The 27,386-nt window shown below is 42.8% G+C and overlaps 1 protein-coding gene across 1 annotated transcript in view; it reads right to left on the reverse strand.

The window, feature by feature from the left end:
* The window catches only part of slc2a1a (solute carrier family 2 member 1a), a 46,137-nt gene that overhangs the window by 13,888 nt on the left and 4,863 nt on the right, over positions 1 to 27,386 (reverse strand). Inside the window, exons 3-9 of the mRNA XM_060852138.1 lie at positions 22,786 to 22,946; positions 18,933 to 19,057; positions 15,802 to 15,954; positions 14,731 to 14,856; positions 9,470 to 9,657; positions 4,246 to 4,356; positions 4,039 to 4,140 (exon numbers count right to left, since the gene is read on the reverse strand). Coding sequence (XP_060708121.1) covers positions 4,039 to 4,140; positions 4,246 to 4,356; positions 9,470 to 9,657; positions 14,731 to 14,856; positions 15,802 to 15,954; positions 18,933 to 19,057; positions 22,786 to 22,946 — 966 coding nt within the window. The remainder of the gene's footprint in view (positions 1 to 4,038; positions 4,141 to 4,245; positions 4,357 to 9,469; positions 9,658 to 14,730; positions 14,857 to 15,801; positions 15,955 to 18,932; positions 19,058 to 22,785; positions 22,947 to 27,386) is intronic.

Here is a 27,386-nt window from a genome sequence, read left to right on the forward strand (position 1 = left end):
GTCTGGAACTCACATGTCTCTTTGCCAATTTTAACAGCAGTCCCCAATGGCACCACTTCTGGGATATTCTCAGAACTGGGATCCCCCTGGTGGATCAACGGGCTTTCCCTTTGTGAACACAAATCCAGGAAAGTGGAGTGCGACTGGGGCAGATGTGAAGGCAGGTGGGAGTGTTATACAGGGTGAACAGAGTGAGTGAAGATCTATCTTAGCTTTAGGTAACCTCTTTAGGGTTTTTTATCCTAACACTTCTGTCCTGGGACTAACACTAACTCTTCACTTCAAGATAATTCAATTCACTACATCCATCCTTTCCTTCTCAGGAGCACTTTCCTCCACAGTCATTCTATTACAAAGACTTCACAGCCCCACTCAAATTCAAATGTGAGATAAAAAGTCTCTCTCTTTCAGTTATGGGCATTTCCTTAAAGCTTTAAAAATGCCAAGTTCCAGACTCTCCCAAACCATGGAGGCCCCATTATTACCATGCTGGCTGCAACAATCTGAAATAAGCAGAAATCCAACAGGTAAAGGTCAATGATTAAAAGTTAAAGTCACTCAAAAAAAATCTGTTTTTAAAATAAATCACTGTGGCTACAGAAATACTTATAACAATTGATGATTAAACATTAAAGACACTCAAAAAACCCACTAATTATTAACCCAAACTAACACCAAATAACATAAAAAGTTAAGAACAGAATCAGAAATTGCTGGAAAAACTCCATAGGTTTGTCAGTATCTGTGGGAAAAAAGGCAGAGTCAACATTTCAGTCCACTGACCCTTTTTCAGAACACATCAATCAGCAATTTCTGATTTTGTTTCTGATTTCTAGCATCTGCAATTTTTGGGGTTTTTTTAATATTAAAAATTATAATATAAGTCTAACAGGTTACATGGGATGATCATGGCAAAGTGGAAGTAATGTTTTTTGCAATAGTGACATTGAACGTCACGGAATTATGACATGTAGGTTTGTTCGCTGAGCTGAAAGGTTCGTTTCCAGACGTTTCGTTACCTTGCTAGTTAACATCTTCAGTGGACCTCTTGCAAAGCATTGCTGAAAATTCCTCCTCTTTATTTATATGTTTGGGCTTCTTTGGGTCAGTGATTTCATTTCCTGTGGTGAAGTCACTTCTTGCTCCTTTTCTCAGGGGGTGGTAGATGGGGTTTAACTTGATGTGTTTGTTGATAGAGTTCTGATTGGAATGTCATGCTTCTAGGAATTCTTGTGTGTGTCTTTGTTTGGCTTGTTCTAGGATGGATGTATTGTCCCAGTTGAAGTGGTGTCCTTCCTCATCCGTATGTGAGGATACTAGTGAGAGAGGGTCATGTCTTTTTGTGGCTAGTTGGTGTTCGTGTATCCTAGTGGCTAGTTTTCTGTCTGTTTGTCCAATGTAGTGTTTGTTACAATCCTTGCATGGTATTTTGTAAATGACGTTAGCTTTGCTCATTGTCTGTATAGGGTCTTTCATGTTCATTAGCTGCTGTTTTGGTGTGTTGGTGGGTTTGTGGTCTACCATGATGCCAAGGGGTCTGAGTAGCCTGGCAGTCATTTCCAAGATGTCAACATAGGGGAGACATCTAGGGTTTCTGGATGTGTTTTGTCTGCTTGTTTGGGTTTGTTGCTGAGAAATCAGCAGACTGCGTTCATTAGGTACCCTTTCTTTTTGGAGACACGGTATAGGTAATTTTCCTCTGCCCTGCATAGTTCCTCTGTGCTGCAGTGTGTGTTGGCTTGTTGAAATAATGTTCTGATGCAGCTTCATTTATGGGTGTTGGAATGATTGCTTCTGTAGTTCAATATTTGGTCTGTATGTGTTGTTTTTCTGTAGACGCTGGTTTGAAGGTCCTCATTGGCTGTTCACTCTATTGTGACATCTAAGAATGACAGTTTGTTGTTGTTTTCCTCCTCTTTAGTGAACTTTATGCCAGTAAGGGTATTATTGATGGTCTTGATGGTATTGATGGTGGCCCACAAACCCACCAACACACCAAAACAGCAGCTAATGAACATGAAAGACCCTATACAGACAATGAGCAAAGCTAACGTCATTTACAAAATACCATGCAAGGACTGTAACAAACACTACATTGGACAAACAGACAGAAAACTAGCCACCAGGATACATGAACACCAACTAGCCACAAAAAGACATGACCCTCTCTCACTAGTATCCTCACATACGGATGAGGAAGGATGCCACTTCGACTGGGACAATGCATCCATCCTAGGACAAGCCAAACAAAGACACGCACGATAATTTCTAGAAGCATGGCATTCCAACCAGAACTCTATCAACAAACACATTGAGTTAGACCCCATCTACCACCCCCTGAGAAAAGGAACAGGAAGTGACTTCACCACAGGAAATAACATCACCTCAGGAAATGACATCACTGACCCAAAAAAACCCAAACATATAAATAGAAAGCAGGAATTTTCAGCATTGCTTCTCATGAGGTCCACTGAAGATGTTACCTAGTAAGGTAACGAAACATCTGGAAATGAACCTTTCACTCAGCGAGCAAACCTACATCCAAAATTATGACATCCTTAATTTTTTTTAGAGAAAGGAATAAGTGAGTAATGCCATAGGAAATCAACAAATCTATATATAAAAGTCAACTTTTACATAAATGAGTGCAATATGGTCTTGCAATATAAATGAATTGTACTGACATCGCTCTCATGGAATAAGCTGCATTATGGAGAAACCGATTGTACCTTCCCAGCACTTGTGGTTCAAAAGCAACCAGTGAGGGGACAAGGCAACTAGAACGAAACCCCTTTCTGAATAATTGGGTACAATGGAAGAAGTGCATGTTTAAAGCCCCACAATTTGCAATGAGAATCCAACCAATCTCTGCAACTATAAACCAAAAGGCCATAATGAGGTTGAAACATATAAAATTAGCACAGAAACTATAGCATAAAATCACAAAACTGCAGCTTGTCATATCAACAAATCAATGATCATCACACTTTTGTGAAACTCCCTTGTGAATTAGTTTAGTAGCCGGTCAAAACTCAAGGAAAAGAAATTTCATCCGTAATAGGTACTAACGTGCTTTTATAATATTTCAAATATTCCAATGATTTGAATCAACAAATAAATGAGTGACAATTCCTTAAAGGAACACTTAACCAACAACACTCATGTTTATTTCTCCCTGTATTTCTCCCTCTCTGTTTCTTTCTCACTGTTTCTCCACCACTATGTTGCCCTCTAATTCTGCCTCCTCTCTTTAGCTACTTTTCATTCTCCCCCTCTATTTTCCTCTCTCCATTTCCTTCTCTTCATTTCCTTCCCCTTGTTTCCTTCCCCTCTGTTTCCTTCCCTTCTATTGTCTCCCTCTTTGTTGCTCCCCTGTTGCCCCCCTCTGTTACCTGCCCCACTGTTGCCCTACTCTCTGTTGCCCCCTGTTTCCTTCTCTCTTTTGTCCCCTCTCTGTTCCTTCCTCTTTGTTACGCCCTCTCTGTTTTTCTCTCTTTTTCCTTCTCTCTATTTCCCTCCCCGTTTCCTCCTCTCTGCTCCCCCATTTCCTCCCAGTTTCCCTCCCCCTCCTCTGTTTCCAGAAGGCCAAATTTCAAAGAAAACTTAACAAATTGAAAATGGAAATGTTGTTTGGGGATGGGGAAAACGATACTCTCCATCCCCTGTGATGTCCCCCAGTGGAAGATGTCAAAAAATGCAGTGGGACATCAGGTGCACCTTCTCCAGGGACATCTGGTGCAGACATAGCCATGGAACGGTAGCAGGCAGTTGGGTCTCATAGCCCACTCCACAGCCTCCTGCCTGGATCTGGTAATGACCACCTAGGACAGGGTCAGGAGCACACCCATCAGGAAGCTCCTCCAATTTACCTGCTCTTCTACGTTATGCCAAGTAGCCAAAGATCTGAAGTAGTCTGCCTTTATTGTACAGAGGTCATAGACTCCAGAGTGGCAAACCAACAATAATCCATTATTCTGCATGTTATTGGCTGGAATACATTTTTAAGATTTTGCACAGTGGAAGGGGTTTTGAACAAACCTGAAGGTTTAGACTCATGGTTAACACTGCACATGAAATGCAGCAAATCGCAAATCCAACCAGGAGAAGCATCTTTCGTCCCAATGCTTCTACTATAGAAATCTGCAGAACACAATAATGTGACAGACTGAGTTCAGAAATGTGAATGTACAGCAGTAACATGCAGCTCTAGAAATGCCTGTTAAAGACAACTCTATTTGGACTTACTGCTGCTATGGTCATGAACACATTAACAGCTCCTGTTCCAACGGTGACATACTGAATGTCACTTTCTTTCACCTTTGCTGATTGATATATGCTGTCAGCATAATAATAAATCTGCAAACAGAAATAGTTTCAGTAGGTGAAGAGCGATTACTGATACAGATTTTCAATGTTATGATGCAATTAACTCCTGCTGTTCTTCCTGTCATTTTCAGTCTCTGGTGGAGAATTTAGATTTGGCATCCATGTGCAGTCTGAAAAAGCCATTGCAAGTTTTAATCACCATTTTGAAAACTTTTCTGCACCTCTGTTGGATAAGGAGGGAAGCAAGCCAGTGATCCTGCAGTGAGGCGACACTTATACCTCCCTCTCTGGGCCAGAAAGTGTGCTCTGGGCACAGTTTCCCCAATTAGGGTTCTGAGCCTGGTTTGTAAAGGGAGGTTGAAAGGTCATACACATGTGGGAAATGGTCACTCATTGGGATGTTTCCCAGAGCAGGCAATCAAGGGGAGGCAATGGCTTTGTGGTATTATTCACAATCCAGAGACTCACATAATGTTCTGGGGACCCAGGTTCAAATCTTGCCATGGCAGGTAGTGAAATTGGAATTCAAGACTAATCTTGAATTAGGAGTGTAATAATAGCAATGAAACTATTGTCATTTTTTAAAAAAAACCTCATTCATGAATATTCTTTAGGAAAGGAATTCTGCCATCTTTACCAGGTGTGGGAAATTGAGGTAGACAGTAAATGGTGGCCTGATCAGTGACACCCATATCTCATGAATGAGTAAAAAAAATTAATGACAAAAGACTGGGGTCATCCAATTCAGGATTATAGCTTTTTTGGAAGAGGGGGGCAGGAATCTAAGGCCTTTCAGCATAATAGAATCTGCTATGGAGTTACATGCAGTGGACAAAGATTAAAAATGGATTTACCCATTCTTTAAAATCTTAACATTTCTAATAAAGAATGGCTTTGCAGCATGTTCATCAGAGTAGGATTGTGGGTGCTGGTGGTGGTGGGGGAGGGGAGTTGATGTGACTCGTGGGGAGGAGTGAAATGGGGAGGGAGGAGGGAGGGGTAGTTGATGTGGGTGGGAGGGAGGAGTGAAATGGAGAGGGGTGGTTGATGTGGGTGGGAGGAAGCAGTGAAATGGGGAAGGGGAGGGGAGTTGATAGTGGGGGAGCATTGGTGGTGATGTTGGCTATCCCAGTAGATGCTGCACCCAGACAGGAAATAAAAGCAGTCTTCAAGTTTCATGTCTGGAAATCTAACAACGCCCTCCCCCCTCCAATTTCCCAACCCCCTCACCCTGCCTGTAGTCACCCTCTATGGGACAGTCTGCAGGCTGTCGTCCTGCTCTCAGTCTCTTATGGCACCCAGGAAGCTGTCAGGTAAAGCCTCCTTTAATGGGCCATAATGGGCCATTGGTTACTGTTCTCTCCTCCCAGCCTTTGGGAAGGTGACTCTGGGGTGTCACCTTGGTATGGAGGACCCTGCACAGAGTCAGGTGGCATTAGATTTGGAACCTGCTGTCCTCAGTACCAACACCAGTGGTGCTAAAAATCAGGCCTCCTCCTCAGTAGTAACCAGGGTTGGCATCCGTTGAGATTTATCTCAATAACTTAACTTTCGAGACCTTGCAGTAACCTGCAGTAAAGGGAAGGACATTATTAAAATCTTTCCAACCAGCATTATTTCAATACTCCCTATAAAAAGACACAATTTAACACTGGCGTCAAAAGAACATGAAATATAAAATCTAGTTTTCACTATTACTCCCACAGACAAAGTATGTCGAGCGTCACATACACTTAAACATTTGCCAAATCAGGTGGCCCTGCTCATGATGTGGAAAATGGAATCTCCTGTGTATTGAAGCTTAAAGATCTCCAATGTGAAATTGAGTGAAACTTCTGCTCAAGTACTAAAGTAAAAAAATATTGCTTAAAATAATTTCAGAAGCTACTGATCTATAAACACATATTTTTTGAGTTGAATTGTAAAGATTGAGGCCTAGCAATAGGATCGACTGCTGTGTATATTAAGTGAGAACGGAGTCAGTTTAGAATGTGGATTCAGGTCTAGTGGTATGGTCCATGGATCAAAGGGCAGCACCTTGCCTCTGAGCCAGAGGATATCTGTTCAAGTTCTACTTTGAGTGTAAATTTAACATCTCAGGGCAGTACCAAGAGGTAGAGATGTTGTAAGATTGAGGCCTAGGCTGCTTTCAGGTCTATGTAAAAGACAATTTCAAAAAGATTAAAGGAACCCATCATTTGCAAAATTGATACTTCAAACAAAATTACTAAAAATTCTGAGAATTATCATATTGCTCTTTTTAGAAAATTGTTCTTTGCGAATTAGCTGCCATGTTTCCTAGATTCTAATACATCCATCCTTCAAACAATTCAGTGACACTTCAAACATTGCCTGGATGCATGTTGGGAGGTTGTGCATGACATCCTTCTCAAACATTCACTGTGCTTGATTTTTTTGTTTGTCATGGATGTGGGTGTCACTGGCAAGATCAGCATTTGTTGCCCATCCCTAATTACCATTAGAGTGAGTAGCTTGTTGGCCATTTCAAAGAACAGTTAAGGATGAACCAATTACTATGTGTCTGGAGTCACACATGGGCCAGACTGAGTAAGAACAGCTGATTTCTAGGTGGGCTTTTAAGACAATTGAGAGTTATTTTATGCTCAACATTGGCTTTCAATTTCAGATCAAATTTAATTTCTTGTTACAATCCATTTCTGACATTCAATACTGAATGAACAGAAATGCAAGAAAATTGTAGAAACATTCAAAAGGTTAGACTAGATTAGACTTACAGTGTGGAAACAGGCCCTTCGGCCCAACAAGTCCACACCGACCCGCCGAAGCGCAACCCACCCATACCCCTACATTTACCCCTTACCTAACACTACGGGCAATTTAGCATGGCCAATTCACCTGACCCGCACACCTTTGGACTGTGGGAGGAAACCGGAGCACCCGGAGGAAACCCACGCAGACACGGGGAGAACGTGCAAACTCCACACAGTCAGTCGCCAGAGTCGGGAATTGAACCCGGGTCTCAGGCGCTGTGAGGCAGCAGTGCTAACCACTGTGCCACCGTGCCGCCCACGTTAGCTAGCATATGGGGAGAGAGAAACAGAGTTAATGATCCTTCGTTGCAAATTGAGGTAAGGATAGAATGTGATAGATTTTGAGAATGTGAAAGTGAAGAGAGTTGGAAGAAAAGTGAAAGGAAAGATCTTTGGTCAAGCGGAGGTCAGGAGAGGTTAAATAACAAAAAGCCAACTGGTACAAAAATCAAAGGCAGTGGTAAGTGAAGAAACAAAAGACACATCATGACAGGAAGGCATGGTTGGATAATAGCCATCTGAATGCAAAGTGAAGGAACAAGGAAAGGAACAAGTGTAACGTGAACCAACTAAATAAAACACAAAACAAAATGGAGGCAGAAGTTAGGGTCTAAAATTGCTGAACTCAGTGTCAAGTCCAGAAGGCTGTGAAGTTGTAGAGTCAAGAGAGAAGGTGTAGGTTCTTGAGTTTGCATTGAGCTGCGATTTTACCCAGCTTGTGGAATGCCTGAAACCCTTGGCTCCTGTTTCCAATACAAAATCTGTTCTTGAGCTAGGACCAAAGGGTCTCTTTCCATGCTGTACATCTCTATGACTCTAATCCCCCAGGCAACTGAAAATCAGCCAGAAATTTTGCAACCTTTGTGCTATATTTAACCATGAAAGAAACCTCTTGCCCCACTACTCCAATGTCCAGACCACTGAATCGCTCCTCTGCACTCCTGCCCAACACTAATGCAGACTTCAGTCAATTATTGCTGAAATCTTCACGACCTGTAGACTTAACTCTTCAGTACTTATGTAAAACTCTGCTGCCCATATCCTAACTCGCACAAAGTCTTATACACACATCAACTCTCTGTTTATTAATGTACATTGGCTCCCAGTGCAGCAAATTGAAATTTTCAATCCTTTTTTCAAGTTTCACATAGTCTTGTCACTCTATGTTTCTCAAACCTTCTCAGGAGTTAAAACTATTTGAAACATCTGTGCCCCTCCAATCTTGGTGTCTGACTCAGTTCTGATCAGTGACTGTACCTTCAGCCCCATTGGCCTGAAACTGTGGAACTCCCTTTCTGAGTCCCTCTGCCTCCTTCCCCATCTTCTTTAAATTGTTCCTTAAAATCTCTCTCTTTAACAGAGCAACAAGTAACTCACCTCCTGACTCCCTAGAGCCTGTCCACCACCATCTACGAAGCACAAGTCAGGAATCTGAAGAAATACTTCCCCACTTGCCTGGTAGAGTGCAACTCCAACAACATTCAAGAAGCTGGCACAATGTAGGACAGAGTAGTCCACTTGACTGGCACCCCATCCACCATGTTTAATATCCTTGTCTTCCACTGCCAATGCACAGAGGCACAAGGGTGTGCCATCTACTAGATGTACTGCAGGAACTCACCAAGCCTCCTTTTCACCTTGTAGTTCTCAACTACTACCATCCAGAAAGACAAGGATAGCCGGTATAGAAGAACATCCCCACCTGAAAATTTCCTTCCAAGCTGCTTATCATCCTGAACTGAAAATACAGTAGTCCTCCCGTACATGCAAGGAATACGTTCCAAGACCTACCGCGGATGCCCAAAATCGTAGATAGGTGCAAACCCATTCATTTCAATGGGAATTTTACCTTCCCAGCATTCCCCGGTCCCTGGTTCCAGTAGGTTCCCTCTAATATGTTCTGGCCACACTAAACGCGGGTAACTAAGGAAAATGATTCTGCGGATACAAAGGTTGCCTTGTATATCGCCGTTTTTTCAGTACCTTTGGGACAAACATCTTGAAATCCTCTCCCAAACTATGTGGTGGGGTCAACCTACAGTACAGGAACTGTAGCATTTCAAGGAACAGTCCACCACGACTTTCACAAGAGCAATTATAGATGGGTCATAAATGACAGCCCAGCCATCAACACCCACATCCTGTGAATGAATGATAAAAGATGAATTTTGTCTATGCAATTATCTCATTTTAAGTGGGATCTCCACAATATTGCTCTTGCAAAGCTTGAAAGGATGTTGTGGCTCACCAAAGGGGCTACATCAATACAAGTTGCTATTGTACTGTAGTTACAACAAATGCAAGTTCTGTATTTTACCCAGTGCATGTGTTGATCAGTTTTTGATACTTACTGCATTAACTCCAGACAGCTGCTGCCCCATATTGAGAACAATGATGGATACCAGTTGCCATCGCAATGACCTGAACGAGAAGAGGTTCAGTACTGACATGTGGCCTTCAGCTTTCTCTGACTGATCCTCCAAACGCATTTCTTCTATTTCATCATCCACGTCATCCCAGCCTCTTATCCGTCTCAAAGCTTGAACACAATACATGTGAACTCTGCTGTTTATTACTGTTCTGCAATTCATTGCCTTCAATTCAAGCTCTAGATTTCCTTCAAGTGGGAGCTGGGCCTGCCTCACACTCCTCCTATCATATTCATGCTAACCCATGCCATTAGGCTCCTACCAATTTTATCTCTATATCATAGAGTCATACAGCACGGAAACAGATCCTGTGGTCCAAACAGTCCATGCAGACCATGTTCCCAAAATAAACTAGTCCCATGTTTATTTATGCAAGCATTGAAATGTCTTTTAAATGTTATAACTGTACCCGCATCCACCACTTCCTGTCAAAGTTCATTCCACACACAAACTAGTAAAAAAAAATTGCCCCTCATGTATTTTTAAAATCTTCTTCTTTACACCATGCCCTGGATCCACGCCATGACCTCTCAAACCCTCTGTGCCAACCTCTGCCCCTCTACCCACACCCATGGCTCTTCATAACCCCCATGTAGTGGCAGACGGAGTTTAATTCAGATAAATGCGAGGTGCTGCATTTTGGGAAAGCAAATCTTAGCAGGACTTATACACTTAATGGTAAGGTCCTAGGGAGGTCTCTGAACAAAGAGACCTTGGAGTGCAGGTTCATAGCTCCTTGAAAGTGGAGTTACAGGTAGATGAAGAAGGCGTTTGGTATGCTTTCCTTTATTGGTCAGGGTATTGAGTACAGGAGTTGGGAGGAGAAAGTAAGGACTGCAGATGCTGGAGATCAGAGCTGAAAATGTGTTGCTGGAAAAGCGCTGCAGGTCAGGCAGCATCCAAAGAAGGGCTCATGCCCAAAACGTCGATTCTCCTGCTCTTTGGATGCTGCCTGACCTGCTGCACTTTTCCAGCAACACATTTTCAGTACATGAGTTGGGAGGTCATGTTGCGGCTGGACAGGACATTGGTTAGTCCACTGTTGAAATATTGCATGCAATTCTGGTCTCCTTCCTATCGGAAAGATGTTGTGAAACTTGAAAGGGTTCAGAAAAGATTTCCAAGGATGTTGCCAGGTTTGGGGAATCTGAGCTACATGGAGAGGAAGAACAGGCTGGGGCTGTTTTCCCAGGAGTGTCGAAGGCTGAGGGGTGACTTTATAGAGATTTACAAAATTATGAGGGGCATGGATAGGATAAATAGGCAAGGTCTTTTCCTGGGGTTGGAGAGTCCAGGGCTTAGGTTTAGGGTGAGAGGGGAAAGATATAAAAGAGAGCTAAGGGGCAACTTTTCATGCAGAGGGTGGTATGTGTATGGAATGAGCTGCCAGAGGATGTGGTGGAGACTGGTACAATTGCAACATTTAAGAGGCATTTGGATGGGTATACGAATAGGAAGGGTTTGGAGGGATATGGGCTGTGTGCTGGCAGGTGGGACTAGATTGGGTTGGGATATCTGGTCGGCAAGGACGGGTTGGACCGAAGGGTCTGTAAACATGCAGTACTTCTCTATGACTCTATGTCAACAGAGATTCAACTTGTGTCCACCCATGTCCCACTCCAGTCACCACCCTTTACCCTTACACAAATTATGATGCCTCACCTAGTTACCACCTCAAGACATTTCTGGAATAGGTTAAATTTAAGTTCTACTAGATAAAGGTCAATACTTTGCCTTACTGAAAAAAATCAATCATTAAGAACCATGTACAATATTTACAATAATCTGACTACATAATGCCTGATAAGATGAACATTTCCTTCAAGTGCATCTGATAACAAAGAACATTGAAATTCATTCTTTGTTCCATTTCAAAGAGTTTATGTCCAGATAGTGCGAACAATCTCAGTATGAAATGGAAGGCACCCTGCTGTGATGGTGGTGAAATAAGCCATGCAGCAGTGAAACCCACAGGCTCATGTCCATAGGCAGAGAGAAATAGCAAACAATAATTTTTCAAAACACTTTAGACATTTTGCAAAAATTTAAAGGGACAGACTTTTAAGTGCCTTGACAGCTCCGTTTGTAGGTATATTTGGGAGGTCTTCTTGACATGACCTCTTAACAATTTCTTTTGACACTTTTAACTGCTCACTTTGATTGATCTGTTGACAGTTCCAATGAGCTTGACAGATATGCACTTTTTACATACATTCATACTTACTTTTAACCATCCCAACAGGTACATTAACTGCCCCAAAAATGTCATCTGACCTCCCCTCAAAATGTTCCAGGACCTTATCCAAAGGGACATATCACCTGTCTGAAAGGTGGACCCCAGTTATCTAAAGAAAGGCAAGAAGTTCAGACCTGCACCTAACGGGTCTATAGGGCACAATTCATGTTTCATATTCTGGGGGCCATCAAAAAAGAATCACACAGGAGTGAGGCAGAAAGCCAGCTGCCTCTGGGAGCTGTGTACGCACAAAACTCTACCTCATCTGTTCCTGCACCCCACAAAAACAAGAAACACTGTGTCCAGAGGTGGGGAGGGGGACGTGGGCTGGGAGTGAGACTTGCCATTCCCAGGTTGATCAGTCAGTTTTGCCATGACTCTCCGTCGTGGTGGAGATCCAAGCCTTTGATGTGGTTTGACACCATCTCAGGAAGTACAAGGTGTGCAATGTCCAGGTGCTGCAGTCTCTGCTCTGTTCCTCAAGATAACGGGGAATCAGTGCTCAATGTCACTGAGTAAGTTCCAGGCTTTTACAGTCGCACAATCCTTTATCTAAAATGTTCAGGACCAGCTGGTTTTCGGAATTCAGAATTTTTGGAATTTCAGAGTAAGTGGCAGTTTGATGGTGAAATTTTAAAAAATCTTTCCGAAGAATGGACTTACTGTGAGTAAAATGGGCCCTGAAACAGAATTGAGGACTGCTAGCGCTGGGCCACATCCCTGCACGTCACATCTGAGTGACACGCATCGAGTGAGTGTGTTAACTGTTTGCATAAAAAGTGAGGTCTGCAGATGCTGGAGATCACAGCTGAAAATGTGTTGCTGGTTAAAGCACAGCAGGTTAGGCAGCATCTCAGGAATAGGGAATTCGACGTTTCGAGCATAAGCCCTGATGCATAAGATTCCTGATGAAGGGCTTATGCTCGAAACGTCGAATTCCCTATTCCTGAGATGCTGCCTAACCTGCTGTGCTTTAACCAGCAACACATTTTTAACTGTTTGCATGCCAAACAACCTTGTTAATGAAAATAAATTCACAAAAAAACCTTCGGACTTGGAGCTTTTGCGCATTTTGGGATTTTGGATAAAGGGTTGTCTATGCCGGCAGCTCCCTCACTTGCCAGCTAAACTTGATTCCCACCTCTATTCCTGATGAAGGGCTTTTGCCCGAAACGTTGAATTTCCTGCTCCTCAGATGCTGCCTGAACTGCTGTGCTTTTCCAGCACCACTCTAATCTAGAAGCTAAACTTTACTGCTGTTATATCACACCTGAAACCAATCTCTGCAAAAAAAGTATCAGACAAAGTTCAGACTGGACTTCTTTTGATGCATCGATACTTATCTAATCCAACACACTCCTGGTGACTTGCCTCCCCTGTTTCACCCTCCATAAAATTATTCCGGCTTCTGCTCCCCATATCCTGTTTCACACCAACTCCTTATCAGCCTGATTTCTATGGTCTCTGACTTACATTGGCTCCAGCAGTGCTTCTGATGTAGCATTTGCATCTTTGCTTCAAAGTCCTTCCATGATCTCAGCCCTCCCTAACTCTGTAATCTCCGCCAGCTCTAGGAAGCCTCTGAGATGGCCATGTTCCTCCAATTCAAGGCTGTTTAGCTGCCCTGATTTTAATGGCTCCACCACTGGAGACTGCCTTTGGTTGTCTAGGCCCTAGGGTTTAGAATTCTCTTCCTATATCTCTCTGCCTCTCTGCCCATCCATTTAAGTTGTCCTTCAAACCTATCTGGCCGACAGAAGCTTTCAATGAGAGAAAGTGAGAACTGCAGATGCTGGGGATCAGAGTCGGAAAGTGTGGTGCTGGAAAAGCACAGCAGGTCAGGCAGCATCCGAGGAGCAGGAGAGTAACCATTTCGGGCATAAACCCTTCATCAGAAAGCTTTTGATAGCCATTCTACACTGTCTCCTTGTGCTAAATTCTGCTTAGTAGCAAGTGGCTTTGTATTTTTCCAAATGCTAAAGGTGCCGTAACTTGTTGTTGTTGAGTGAAAAACACAGCACTGATGTGAGTTATACTGCTGGTTGTAAGTTGTCCTTCACCAATAGAAGATAGTTCAGAGCTTTGTTTTATTTATTCATGGGATGTGGGTGCTGCTGCCTGGACCCAATATTTACTGCCCTTAAGAAGGTGATGGTGAGCTGTCTTCTTCAACCACTGCAGCCCATCTAGTGTAGACACAATGGGTCAAATGGCCTCTTACTGCAGCGAAGTGATTTTGTGCCTTGAGGTAAGTAGACTCGCAATGCATTGGGCGGGGGGAGGGGGATGTGTGAGGGGGGGGTGGTGCTCACCATGCCCTGGAGCATAAGTGGGATCATCTGCTGTTCAGCAACATTAAAAAATGCTACAGTAATTTCAGAGAGTAAACACTGGGCGGCACGGTGGCTCAGTGACTAGTGGTGCCAGGGACCAAGATTTGAACCCACACTCGGGCGACTGTCTGTGTGGAGTTGGCACCTTCTCCCTGTGTCTGTGTTGGTTTGCTCCGGTTTCCTCTCACAGTCCTAAGATGTGCAGGTTAGGTGGATTGGCCGTGCTAAATTGCCTGTAGTGTTGCAGGGATGTGCAGGCTAGGTGCAGGGCTGTAGGGTTGGGTGTGGGTCTAGGTAGAATGCTCTTCGGAAGGTCGGTGTGGAGGTATGGGCTGAATGGCCTGCTTCCACACCGCAGGGATTCTATGAACCTGGAGAAAATGGAGCCAAGCCGAGTTCCGTTGAACCCCTGACTTCACACAACACTGGAGTCAAAATGGTTGAGGAATAGCCTATTTGACCAAACTCCGACACTGCTTGCCTTTATGCATCAGCTTTCGGAGTAGACTTGACTCTGGGGGTGAGCTCTCACTTTCCTATGGACCCAAGCCATTTCACACCGACGTGACTGCAGCCCTGAAACCACGGTCTAACTTATGTCCGGCCTTATTTACCTGCTCTTGCTCCAGTTAGATTTCCTTTTTGGATCAACATGAATCTTGGACTTTCAGGGAAAAAAGGCAATAGAATGAGCTCCACAATGGCAGGGAATCCAGTGAGTGACAGAAGTAATGGCCAGCCTGAAAAGAAGATAAAGAAATGTTAAACACCTTTACCTATTTTTTAATTTCAAAAATATACTTTATTCATAAAATATCTTGATGATCTGTACAATTGGTCATGCCATACATCCGTAAACATTCCATTTCTTGGTATACTGAGACAGAGTAATCATTCATATATACAGGTCTGTACGATTACATATTTAGCTGAGGCGACAGCAGACCTTTATCTGTGTGGGAAAAAAGCAAACCGCTCTGCCTGCCCACCAATTGCTCACAGAAACCATTTAGCTAAAGGGAGTCTACCCATAATGCCACTGACACGTCAACTAGACCACACTCAGCTCAGAAACTAACAGTGAAATGACACAATACCTAAAGTTTCCTGACTGAAGGAATACACTATCTAGATGATCTGCTAACTAGTTTTCCCGACCTCACAATAGTATCACTGGTCCTGAAGCCCTGAGGGCTTTCCCTATCTCCCCAGATACTCAATCCCCACAAAGCCCACGCAGACTAGGTGGCACCAAGATACCTGACAAGAATGAACACTACCCTAGGGGCCCATTGAAGCCAGGATGCTAGCCATTAGCACCCGTTTCTGCAGATTAGCTAACCCTCCTGTTACAATTGTTAACTGATGGATACTGCTGGACAAACAATTGTTTTCTATAAACTGTAATTGAAACTGCATTGTCTTGTAATCAATATGCCACTGATATAACCCTATAAGAACTGGCTGTATCGAAACTCAGGGAGGAGAATCCTTGACTTAACTATGCAAATTGTCTATTTTGTATCAGTCTGGTCAATGTCCCCTTGCCATGACATTACGAGAAATAAACCAGCGTTCATCAATTTCACAAATCTGTGTGTGGACTCTATTTGTAATTGAACAATTTTCCGACAACCTGTTTTACAGGTAACTTGTTGAGCTGCAGGTGAATACACCCTGAGTACCTTTCTCATTAGCGAGAATGCTTCTTATTCCAAATATCTGAGCAATCAGGATGCCAACTGTAATGAAGAGCTGGGGCATCACACCGATGGCACCTCGAAGGTTCTTTGGTGAAAGCTCGCCCAAGTACATAGGGACCACATTGGAGGACAGACCTAGGCAGGAGTATAAGAACAAGGGTCAATTCCCATTCAGTGAATTGTCCTGAATCAGAAGTGTGCCACTGATAAAGTACAGCCAGCCAGGCAGCATCTGAGGAGCAGGGGAGTCAATATTTTGGGCATAAGCCCTTCATCAGGAATTGAAGAAGACATTCTTGATGAAGAGCTTATGCCCAAAACATCAATTCTCCTGCTCTTCGGATGCTGCCTGACCTGCTGTGCTTTTCCAGCCCCACACTTCTGACTCTCCAGCATCTGCAGTCCTCACTTTCACCAAGTTGCCATGAATGCCCTGAACTTGGCAACAATGACATGCATTTCCTGGAGTCAGTCAGGAACAGATCTGCGCCAGTAAATACCGGTCAAAAATTTCAATGCTATAAACGTATTTTTTAAAAGTCCACTTCATAGCGCTAAGAAAAAATCTCAAAATGTGCAAGACTGGGTTTAAGCATTGTGGCAGCCCGTTGTTTGAAGACTTTCTTTCATGTGGCTGGTAAAGCAGATATGTTGGGTTCAACAATCCATTTAATCTCTTCAATTGATGGAGTGTGAATGGTTGTATTGGCAGTAGGAGTGAATCTCTCTGCTGACAATGGTCTGACTCGGGTGGCCAGTGTCACTGAGTTCCTCATGAAATAAGTGCTTTACATCTTCCTGAACCCATCCACAACCAGTTGAAGGTTGTCCATGTTTTCCATGTAGGTTGTAAACTCAAAACTCCACCAGTTACAGAGGAACCTCGATTATCCGAAGGACATGGGCGGGCAGTATTTCGTTTGGTTTAATTGAATTCCAGATAATCAAATGCTGGATAACATAGTTTAGCCGAGCGTCAGGACTTTGCGCTCAAGCTGGGTAATCTGATATTCGGATAATTGAATGCCAGATAATCGAGGTCCCTCTGGATCAGGGCGTGGTGGGTGATGTTTGCAGTGAACCTGGACGTGTGCCTTCAACAGGGGGCTTGTGGGGGCGGGGGGCATTGTTGTCAGTTTGGAGGGTCCTTAGATGATAATAAGCACAAGTGGATTGGAAAATTGCCAATGCCACACCTGGCTTCATGATGTGGAGGTGCTGGTGTTGGACTGGGGTGTCCAAAATCGGAAGTCATATGACACCAGGTTATAGTCCAACAGGTTTATTTGAAATCACAAGCTTTCGGAGCGCTGCTCCTTCGTCAGACATCATGTGACTTCTGACTTTGTCCATCTCTATTCCAATAGGGAGGCAGGCAACTATAGGCCAATTAGCCTGACATCAACTTTTAGAAAAGTATTGGAATCAATTATTGAAGAAGTCAGAGCAATACGTTTGGAACATCATTAATCTAATCAAGCAGCATCAACATGGCTTCATGAAAGGGAAATCTCCTCTCACTAATTTATCAGAACATTTTGAGGTCTCATCCAGAATAGATAGAGGGGAACCAGTAGATGTGTTGCATTTGGAATTCCAGAAGACGTTTGACAAGTTATTTCACAAAAGGGTGAAGCCATAAGCCCATAAACGCATAAGGTGCTGGGGGTAGTATATCAGCATGGTTAGAGAATTTGCTAATGGGTAGGAAACAGCGAGTGGGGAATAAGAAGTTCTTTATCAGTCATGTTCCACAGAGATCGGTGCTGGAACCGCAACCGTTTACAATATACATTAATGATTTGGAGGAAGCAAGTGAATGCATTGAGGCTAAATTTGCAGATGACACATTAATAGGTGGAAAGGCAGGTATACAAACAGCTTACAGAGAGATATTGATAGGTTAAGTAAGTTGGCAAACGGAGTATAATGTGGGAGAGCGTGAGTTGTTCATTTTGGAAGAAAGAACAAATGAGCAGAAAATTATTTAAATGGAGCAAAACTGCAGCAAACTGCAACCCAAAGCAACTTGGTGGGACTGTGCACAAAACACAGAAAGCTAGCAGTCAGGTGCAGCAGGTAATCAGGGAGGCTCATGGTATGTTAGTCCTTATTTCAAGGGGGTGGGGTGGAATATAACAGCAGGGTAATCTTACTGCAACTGTACAAGGTGCTGGGAATACCACATCTGGAGTATTAAGGTTGAAATGAGGAGGAATTTGTTCTCCCTGCCACAGACAGCTGTGGGGGCAGAGTGCTTGTATATATTTAAGGTTGAAATAGATCGACTTTTGATCATTAGGAGAATCAAGGGTATAAGGAAAATGTAGGGAGGTGGAAATAAGAAACCTCAGATCAGCCAGGATCCCATTGAATGATAAAGCAGGTTCAGAGGCCGAATGTCCCACACCTGTTCCTACTTTTTATGGTCTTATGGTTTGATCAAGAATAGTGCCAGAATTCTGTGCACTTGGACCCTGAAATTAACCTGCAATGCCTTGGACAAAAACAGCTACAGTCTTGAGTTACCCTCAATGTTTATCGCACTACTTTGGAAAAGAGAACGCGATTGATGGATTGCTCGTTCTGTAAATATGTCCTTTGTGTCAAACACCAATAACTCCTGACAAACTGGCACGAGACACTGGGGAAGCATTGGAACTAACGATAACTATCCTGCTCCCATTAGCTCTGGGCAGTGTAGTGTAGTGGTTAATTACCCTGCACTTGTGAGTTTAAATGCTGTGAAATTGAATTCCATAAAGCTGATTATTTGTGGCTAAGCTGCTGTATTAGTGTAGAAAGCCAACTGGTTCATAAATATTCTGTGGTTTGGAGTTACATAGTCATCTAGTGTAACATAGAATAATGTTTTGCATGGCAGTACTAAACAGCTGTGAAAGCTGAACCCTATTGTTGTACTGTTTAAATCTGTATCACCCAGGTCATGCTTTAAGGAATTGATATCACTAAATCACAGCCATGTCATAACCCAATAAAGACTAATCGATCTGAAGCATGAAATATGTTCATGTTTTGCTGAACAAATTAAAACCAAACTGTCTCTCACTCAGGGACTTCAGGTTTCACTCACTTCAGCTGACTTCACATACCTGCACAGATTCCAATCATAATTCTCGCAAATATTATTATTTCAAAAGACTTTGCTGCTTTACTTGTTCCCATCAGTATCGCTGGCACAATGGAAAATATATTGTTGAATAACAAAGTGCCCTTTCTGAAAAATTTCACAGAAAATAAGTTGTGTTAAAATTTGAAGAGGTGCTGAGTGAACTACATGAATAGCACCAAATACAGAGTCTCAAAATATGACACAGCACTGCATAACATTGCTTTCCTTCTCCTTTCCTTATACCTTTCAATTTAACTCCCACATAGATGATCTTTTCCTTCTCATTTTCTCACCTCTACTCCGATGACATGGTCACTGAGGTAGGCCTCAAGTAAGACTATAAAGCAAAGGAGCAGAAATATACCATTCAGTGCACTGAGTCTGCTCCTTCATTCAGTGAGATCATGGCTGATCTGATAATCCTCAACTCTATTTTCCCTGCCTTTTCTCTACTACTCTTGACTTCTTTACCAATTAACAAACTGTCCACGTTGGCCTTGAAAAGACAAGATGACTCAGCCTGAACTTAGGTGTTCAGGTATATAACTCTTTGAAGTTTGCTCACAGATGGACAGGGAGGTTAAGATTAGATTAGATTACTTACAGTGTGGAAACAGGCCCTATGGCCCAACAAGTCCACAGCGACCCGCAACCTACCCAGACCCATTCCCCAACATTTACCTCTTCACCTAACACTACGGGCAATTTAGCACAGCCAATTCACCTAACCTGCACCTTTTTGGACTGTGGAAGGAAACCGGAGCATCCGAAGGGTGCCCACGCAGACATGGGGAGAACATGCAAACTCCACACAGACAGTCGCCTGAGGCAGGAATTTAACCACTGAGCCACCGTGCCACCAAAGAAGGCAATTAGCACCCTTGCCTTCATTGCACAGACCTTTCAGTGTAGGGTTGACGACATTATTTTGAAGCTGTACATGACATTGGTGAGGCCTCTTCTGGCGTACTGTCTCCAGTTTGAGTCGCCCTGTTATAGGAAGGATATTATTAAGCTGCAGTTGGTTCAGCAGAGATTTATCAGGATCTTGGCGGGAATGGAAGATTTAAATTATAAGGAGAGGCTGGGACTTTTTTTCACTGGAGCGCAGGAGGTTGAGGGATGGCTTTATAGAGCTTTATAAAATCATGAGGGGCATAGATAAGGTGAATGGCAGATGTCCTTTCCCTAGCGTGTGGTATTTCAAGACTAAGATCCATATTTTTGAGATGAAAGGAGAAACATTTAAAAAAGACATGAGGCAATTTTTTTTACACAGGGAATTGTTTGTTTGTGGAATGAACTGCCAGAGGAAGTGGTGGATGTTGGTTCAGTTACAACGTTTAAAAGACATTTAAAGAAATGTTTGGAGGGATATGGTCCAAATACAGGCAGGTGGGGCTAGTTTAGTTTGGGATTATGGTCGGCATGGACTGGTTGGACCGAAGGGTCAGTTTCCATGCTCTTGACTCTATGACTTTACAGCCCTCTGTGACAAAGACTTCCACAGATTCACTAACCCCTGAGAGCAGAAATTTCTCCTCATCTCTGTGTGGAGTTTGCACATTCTCCGTGTGATTGCGTGGGTTTCCTCCGGGTGCTACCGGTTTCCTCCCACAGTCCAAAAAGGTGCAGGTTAGGTGAATTGGCCATAGTGTTAGGTGCGTTAGCCGGGTAAAAGTAGGGGAATGGGTCTGGGTGGATCGCTCTTCGGAGGGTCGGTATGGATTTGTTGAGCCGAAGGGCCTGTTTCCACACGGAAGAGAATCTAATCTAATCTAATCTTTAATTTACTTACTCTGACATTATGTCCTGTGGTCCCAGGCTATCCCATAAGACAATACAACCTCTCGGTGTCTGCCCCCATGTCAAGCCCTTGAAAAATGTTATATATGTCAACAAAGACTCCTCTCATTCTTCTAAACTTCAGTTAATGCAAATATAAACAACACAACATCTCCTCATAGGAAAATCCTTCTGTTCTCAAAACCTTCTCCAGACTGTCTCCTATTCCATCTTTTTTTTAAATCAGGGGGCCAAAAATGCACACCTGAAACTTGTATAGTTTTAGCATGGATTCCCTATTTCCATAGTCCATTCTCTTAGGAATAAAGGCCTACAGTTCATTTGCCTCCCCTATTTTCCCTAACCTTATGATACAAACACAAGACAACCCCAATACCTCTGTGCTGCAGTCTCTTTCCATTTAACTAATCAACTCTTCTATTCTTCTGCCAAAGTGCGTGCCTCACATTTCCCCACATTATAGCCCCATGTGTCATGGTTCTGCCCACTCACTTAACCTGTCTATATTTCTCTTCAGACTCCCTGCCATTTTCACCCCTTGCCTTGCCACCTTTATTTCTGTCTTCTGTAAACCTGTCTATAGTATATTCATTTCCTCAACAAAGTCATTCATTTTGATTGTAAGTAACTGGAGGCTCAGCAATGATCCCTGTGGCACTCCACTAGTTAAAGGTTACATCCTGAAAATGGTACCTTTATTTCAACTCTCTGTCCATTCCCATCCATTGTAATATTCCATCACCAGCCTCATGGGCTGTTATTTTACTAAGTAGCCTTGTGAGTGATACCTTACTGAATGCCTTTTGGAAATCCAAATATATTACGTGTTCAAGATCCCCTGTATTTACCCTAGTCGTTACCACTTCAAAGAATTCTAATGAATTTCTCAGGTAGAATTTCCCCTTCATGTTACCATGCTGACTCTGTCTGATTATGTTAAGTAATTCTAAAAGCTCTCGCATCCTTTATATCAAACTTCAACATTTTCCCAATGATAAATGTTAAGCTAACCAAACTCTAGTCACCTGGGTATTGTTCCCCTTACTTTCAGCAATCGTTGCTGAATTTGACTTTGGCCTTTAATGGGATGTGATCATCATTGACCAGGCCAGCATTCCTGACTGCTGTTCAGAAGGTGTTGGTGAGCTACGTTTTCAAACTACTGTAATCTAAAGATGATGAATCCAACTGTAGGACATTATTTTTGGTTTCCCCTCAGATCTGGAATAAGTGTGGCGGAGCTGCTAGTGCACAGAATGGTGCCTCTTTCTTCTCAAAACATTGAAACATTATTGCTTCCTGATAATTGGCTGCTGATTATCTTTCCAGAACCAATAGTGATTGTTTTATAGCTGCAAGCTATTAATATTGGAATCATCAATTGTGATTGACTTAAAAATCACCTCATGAAATTCATTCATTAAATTCACCAATTCCATGGTCTAAACAGAGACTTGGACACAGTAGCAGTTAGATATAGGGCTCCAATATGCACATTTCAAGAGCGTTGTGAAGTGTCTCAAGATTACAACATTATTCAGGGCACATAACATAGAACCGCTACAGTGTGGAAATAGGCCATTCAGTCCATCAAATCCACACCAACCCTCCAAAGAGCATCCCACCCAGATCGATCCCCTGGCTATCTCTGTAACCCTGCAATTCCCATGAATGATCTACCTAACCCCCCTCCCTGGGCACTATGGGAAATTTAGCAAGGCCAACCCACCTAACCTGCACAATTTTGGAAGGAAACTAGAGCACCAAGAGGAAACTTATGCAGTCACAGGGAGAATGTGCATACGGACAGTTACCCAATGGTGGAACTGAACTCAGGTCCTTGAGGCTGTGAAGTAGGAATGCTGATGTCTGAGCCACCATGCCATCCCCATAGCAGGGACTGTTCAGTCCGCAATTATATGGTTCAGTGTGTCATCTTGAACCTACCTGTATTCAGATGACTGCTTTGTAAACACTTTGAGCCATTAAATATTCCTTATGTGGTGTGCTGACCTCTCATTGCTCACCTGCCCAATTTATTTACCAGTGGGGCAACCATAAGGGATCCAAAAAACCCTCCAAGTGGATACATGGAGACAGTGAGAGACCACAACACAGTTTGAAAACTATTATCCAAGTATGTCCCGTATCGATCAAAGTAAGACTGGTTGTAAAACTGTTGCATGTACTGTAAGACATAAAACATTAAGTAAAGTTCTAACAATGTACAACATTTAACTCTATAATTGCAGGTTTGATTTAATTACTGTTAGCTACATAGTGCTTCCAAATACATTTTCAGTTGAGGGTCATTTTTTCCTACTCTTGCAGTGTGCAATGGTGATCAGAAACACATCTTCAGAACAGAATTATGGCAGCTTGCTGCCATGGTAGATAGCTTTACAGTTTGTTTCTTTCCCAGGAAAGAAAGAATGTGCAGTTAGGGCCTTTCTTTCAGATATTTTGGATGTTTCAAAGTACTTTGCACCCAATAAATTACTTCAGAATTTTAATCACTGGGGTTCTAAAAGGAGACAAGTTCCACACAATGTAAAGACCATATCTTTTTAAAAATATTTTTGATTTGGACTGAAATGAGAAAATAGCTGTTTTAAAACTCAGCTGTGTTGAAGGATTGCCACGTTTTAAAAAGCAAGTTACCTGACCCTCATTGTAATTGCTGTTTACACAGCTGCTGGTTCAAGCAGTGGGGGTGGGAAGGGGGAGGTTTGCAGGAGAATTGAAGTCAAAGGCGGGTATACATGGAGTTTTGGTAGGGAACAAATAGCTGATTGTTCCATAGAATAGTGACCAGTTATTAATGATGAAGGTCTTTTGCCCGCTAAAAGTTATGTGCTCAGCTTCCAAACGCCTAAAAATTTGGAGATGTGAATGTTTGAGGGAAGCCAGTAAATCTCCCCAAAGGCAGGAGCCATGTCTTCTCTCTGCACGAGAAAACACTTTAAGCCTGAGGAATGTCAGCTTGTTATTCCATCAGCTGTTTCTATCAACTGTGCCTCTTAACCAGGAAGCCAGAGACTATTATAAGCAGAAACCAGTCACCCTGAGCTTTCTGCAAGCAAGTGAAAGGATCTGGAGAAGGAGAATTAAGGAGCAACGCAGCGTAACAAGCCATCTCAGCAAACCATGTAAACAGGGATCTGCCTTCCCAGTCTTGCCTTCTGTTTGTTTCTTTCTTGTCTGTGGCTATCTGTATGTGTGAGTGCATGTGTTTGTGTGTGTGTGTGTGAGAGAGTGTGTGTGTATGTGTGTGTGTGTGTGAGAGAGAATGTGTGTGTGTGTGAGAGAGAGCGTGTGCGTGAGTGTGAGATGTGAGAGTGAGTGAGAGTGTGAGTGTGTGTATCTGAGAGTGTGTGTGAGAGTGTGTGTGAGAGTGACTGAGTGAGTGTGATGGTGTGCGTGTGAGTGAGTGTGCGCGTCCATGTGAGTGTGTGCGTGAGAGAGTGTGCATGAGAGACAGTGTGTGTGTGAGAGAGAGTGTGAATGTGAGAGAGTGTGTGTGAAAGAGAGTGTGAGAGTGTGTGTGCATGTGCGCAAGTGTGTGTGAGAGAGTGTATGTGTGAGAGAGAGAGTGAGTATGTGTGAGTGCGAGTGTGTGTGAGACAGTGAGTATGAGAAAGTGTGTGTGCGAGAATGAGAGTGTGAGAGAGTGAGAGTGTGTGAGTGAGTGAGAGTGTGTGTATGTGAGAGTGACTGAATGTGTGAGAGTGTGTCTGTGAATGTGAGGTTGTGCGTGTGTGAGAGTGTGTGTGAGTGTGTGAGTGTGAGAGAGTGTGTGTGTGTGAGTCTGAGCGTGTGTGTAAGAGAGTGTATGTGTAGAAGTGAGTGTGTGAGTGCGTGTATGTGTGTGAGAGAGTGAGTGTGAGAGAGAGTGTGTGTGTAAGTGAGCATGTGTGCGTGCGTGTGTGAGAATGAGTGAGAATGAGTGTGCGAGAGTGTGTACAAGAGTGTGAATGAATATGTGTGAGAGTGAGAGTGTGTGTGTGTGTGTGTGTGTGTCCATCCGTATGTACGTTTGCCTGTATGTCTGTCTGTAAGTACATTTGCCTGTATGACATTTGCCTGTATGTCTGTCTGTCTATCTGGGTGTGCCTGTGTGTGTGTCTCTGCATGCGTGTGCGTGTACGTGATTATGTGCTATATTGTGCATGTGACTGTGCACGTGTGTGATTGTGTGCGTGTGTGTGTGCCTGTGTGTTTGCATGCGTGCATGTGTGCATGGTTGTGTGTGCACATGTGTGTGGTTGTATGCATGTGTGATTGTGTGCATGTGTGATTGTGTGTGCACGTGTGTGATTTTGTGCGCATATGTGCGTGCGCGTGTGTACAAGCGTGTGATTGTGGGCACGCATGTGTGATTGTGTGTGTGATAATGTGTCTGCTTGTTTGATTGTGTGCGCATGTTTGATTATGTGTGTATGATCGTGTGTGCGTGTGCATGTGTGCTTGCGTGTGTGAGTGATTGTGTGTGTGTGCACGTGTGATTGTGTGTGCACGTGTGTGATTGTGTGCGCGTGTGTGCATGCATATGTACGTGTGCACAAGTGTGTGATTGTGGGCACACATGTGTGATTGTGTGTGTGCATGTGATCGTGTGTGTGTGATTATGTGTCTGCTTGTTTGATTGTGTGCGCATGTTTGATTATGTGTGTGTGATCGTGTGTGCGTGTGCACATGTGCTTGCGTGTGTGCGATTGTATGCGTGTGTGCACGTGTGTGATTGTGTGTGCGCGTGAGCGTGTATTTGTGCGAGAAGAATTTTATCAAGGAGTTTTTATGAGTAGGGTTACATATAGATAAATCAAAATTGTTTACCTGTCTCTAGAATCTATTGATTTGTAAAGAATAGTCATTCTTGTTCAGCACAGAGACCTGGCCTGTGTTTTCTGTCAACTTGGGTCTAAAAGCCAGATACATTTTTGCACAGTTTTATAAAATCATTAATTTTTGTGATGATTCTGGGACTTGATTTCCAGCACACTACCCAACTGAGGCACATTTCAGTTCAACACAAATAAGCTAAGCAATCGGATAATAAGTTTAATTAGAATGGTTGAGGGAGAATAATTGGCCAGGGCATTGGGCAAAAAAAATCCCTTTTCTTCATCAAATGGCATTTTGAATAGACAAAGAGTTTTACTCTCATCAGAAGCATGGCATCACCCATAATGGAGAATAATCCTTGCACTGATTGCTTACTGCAATCATACATCCAAATTGTGGAGTGGGGTTTAAATCCACCACCTTCCATTTCACAAGCAAATGTTGTCCCAATATTATTTAGAGACTGTCATTCTATTTAGGGCTTGCCCCATCAGTAACTAGGATTCAGATGTCATAAGCGAACATATTCTCTCTTTCATCACCTTCCACACAACTGATTCATCTTGAAATAAATGTGGAACACTCCCACTCAATACATATTAGAATTATAAAATTTTAGTTGTCATTACTTCTTACAATAATCATGTAGCATTACCAAAATATTAATTTCACAAAATGTGCACTGCGACTCAAGTAGCTAACCTTAGCAAGAGATTGTTTCATTAACTGGAAGTCTCATTAAGCAGTTCACTGATTTTTACAATATCATTTGCTGTAACATATCATTTATTGCAAGTTTTGAGGGGATGGGCTCCTTGGGAAATATATAGGTGTATGATGATGAATAGCATTTTTCAGTTCAGTTATCTTAATATTCTTGAGTGAATTGATTCTCTTGCACTGGGTTATTCTGAGGCAAGCATTTGGCCTCAGTCTTGCTGTTAGCTACAAGCAGCAGAATTGGATGATACCAGATGATAGATTCATAACTGGGTCACACAGGTTTCATTTACTAACTCTCCCAGTTTGTAATTACATGATTGTGTTCATTAGTGAGTTTAATTTCTGCAACTTTAAGCCAACATTTGGAACAATTTATTTATCCAGTAAGTTTTGGCTTTTATCAAAATAACGGAAAAAACATTGAGACTAGAGAACGCAGTTCCATAAAATGGGCCATTTATTAGGTGAGATAGCACTGAAGCCTCAGTAGAAGATGTCACAGTTATTTATCCAGAAAACTCTGGCTTCATCGAAAGCACAAGTAACTAGAACTGGAGCTTCCTGTGGAGTGCAACACATTACGAAATGGAGAATGACTGCAGAACTCTCAGGTGGAGAGAAAACAAGGTGTTAGGAAAATACAACATAAAGTTAAAAATCACACAACACCAGGTTATAGTCCAACAGGTTCATTTGGATGCACTAGCTTTTGGAGCGCTGCTCTTTCATCAGGTGATTGTGGAGACTAAGACACAGAATTTATAGCAAATTATTCTCCACAACCACCTGATGAAGGAGCAGCGCTCTGAAAGCTAGTGCTTCCAAATAAACCTGTTGGACCATAACCTGGTGCTGTGTGATTTTTAACTTTGTCTGCCACAGTCCAACACCGGTGTCTCCAAATCATTCTTAATGCATGAGTCACTAAAGGATAACATGCAAATACAGCAAGTAACTAAGAAGGCTGATGGAATGCTAACTTTTGCTTGAGAGGGACTGAACGTAAAAGTAAGGATATTGTGCTTCAGTGATATAGGGAATTGTCGAGACCACATCTCCA

The sequence above is a fragment of the Hemiscyllium ocellatum genome, chromosome 37 (assembly GCF_020745735.1).
Source record: "Hemiscyllium ocellatum isolate sHemOce1 chromosome 37, sHemOce1.pat.X.cur, whole genome shotgun sequence".
NCBI lineage: Eukaryota > Metazoa > Chordata > Chondrichthyes > Orectolobiformes > Hemiscylliidae > Hemiscyllium > Hemiscyllium ocellatum.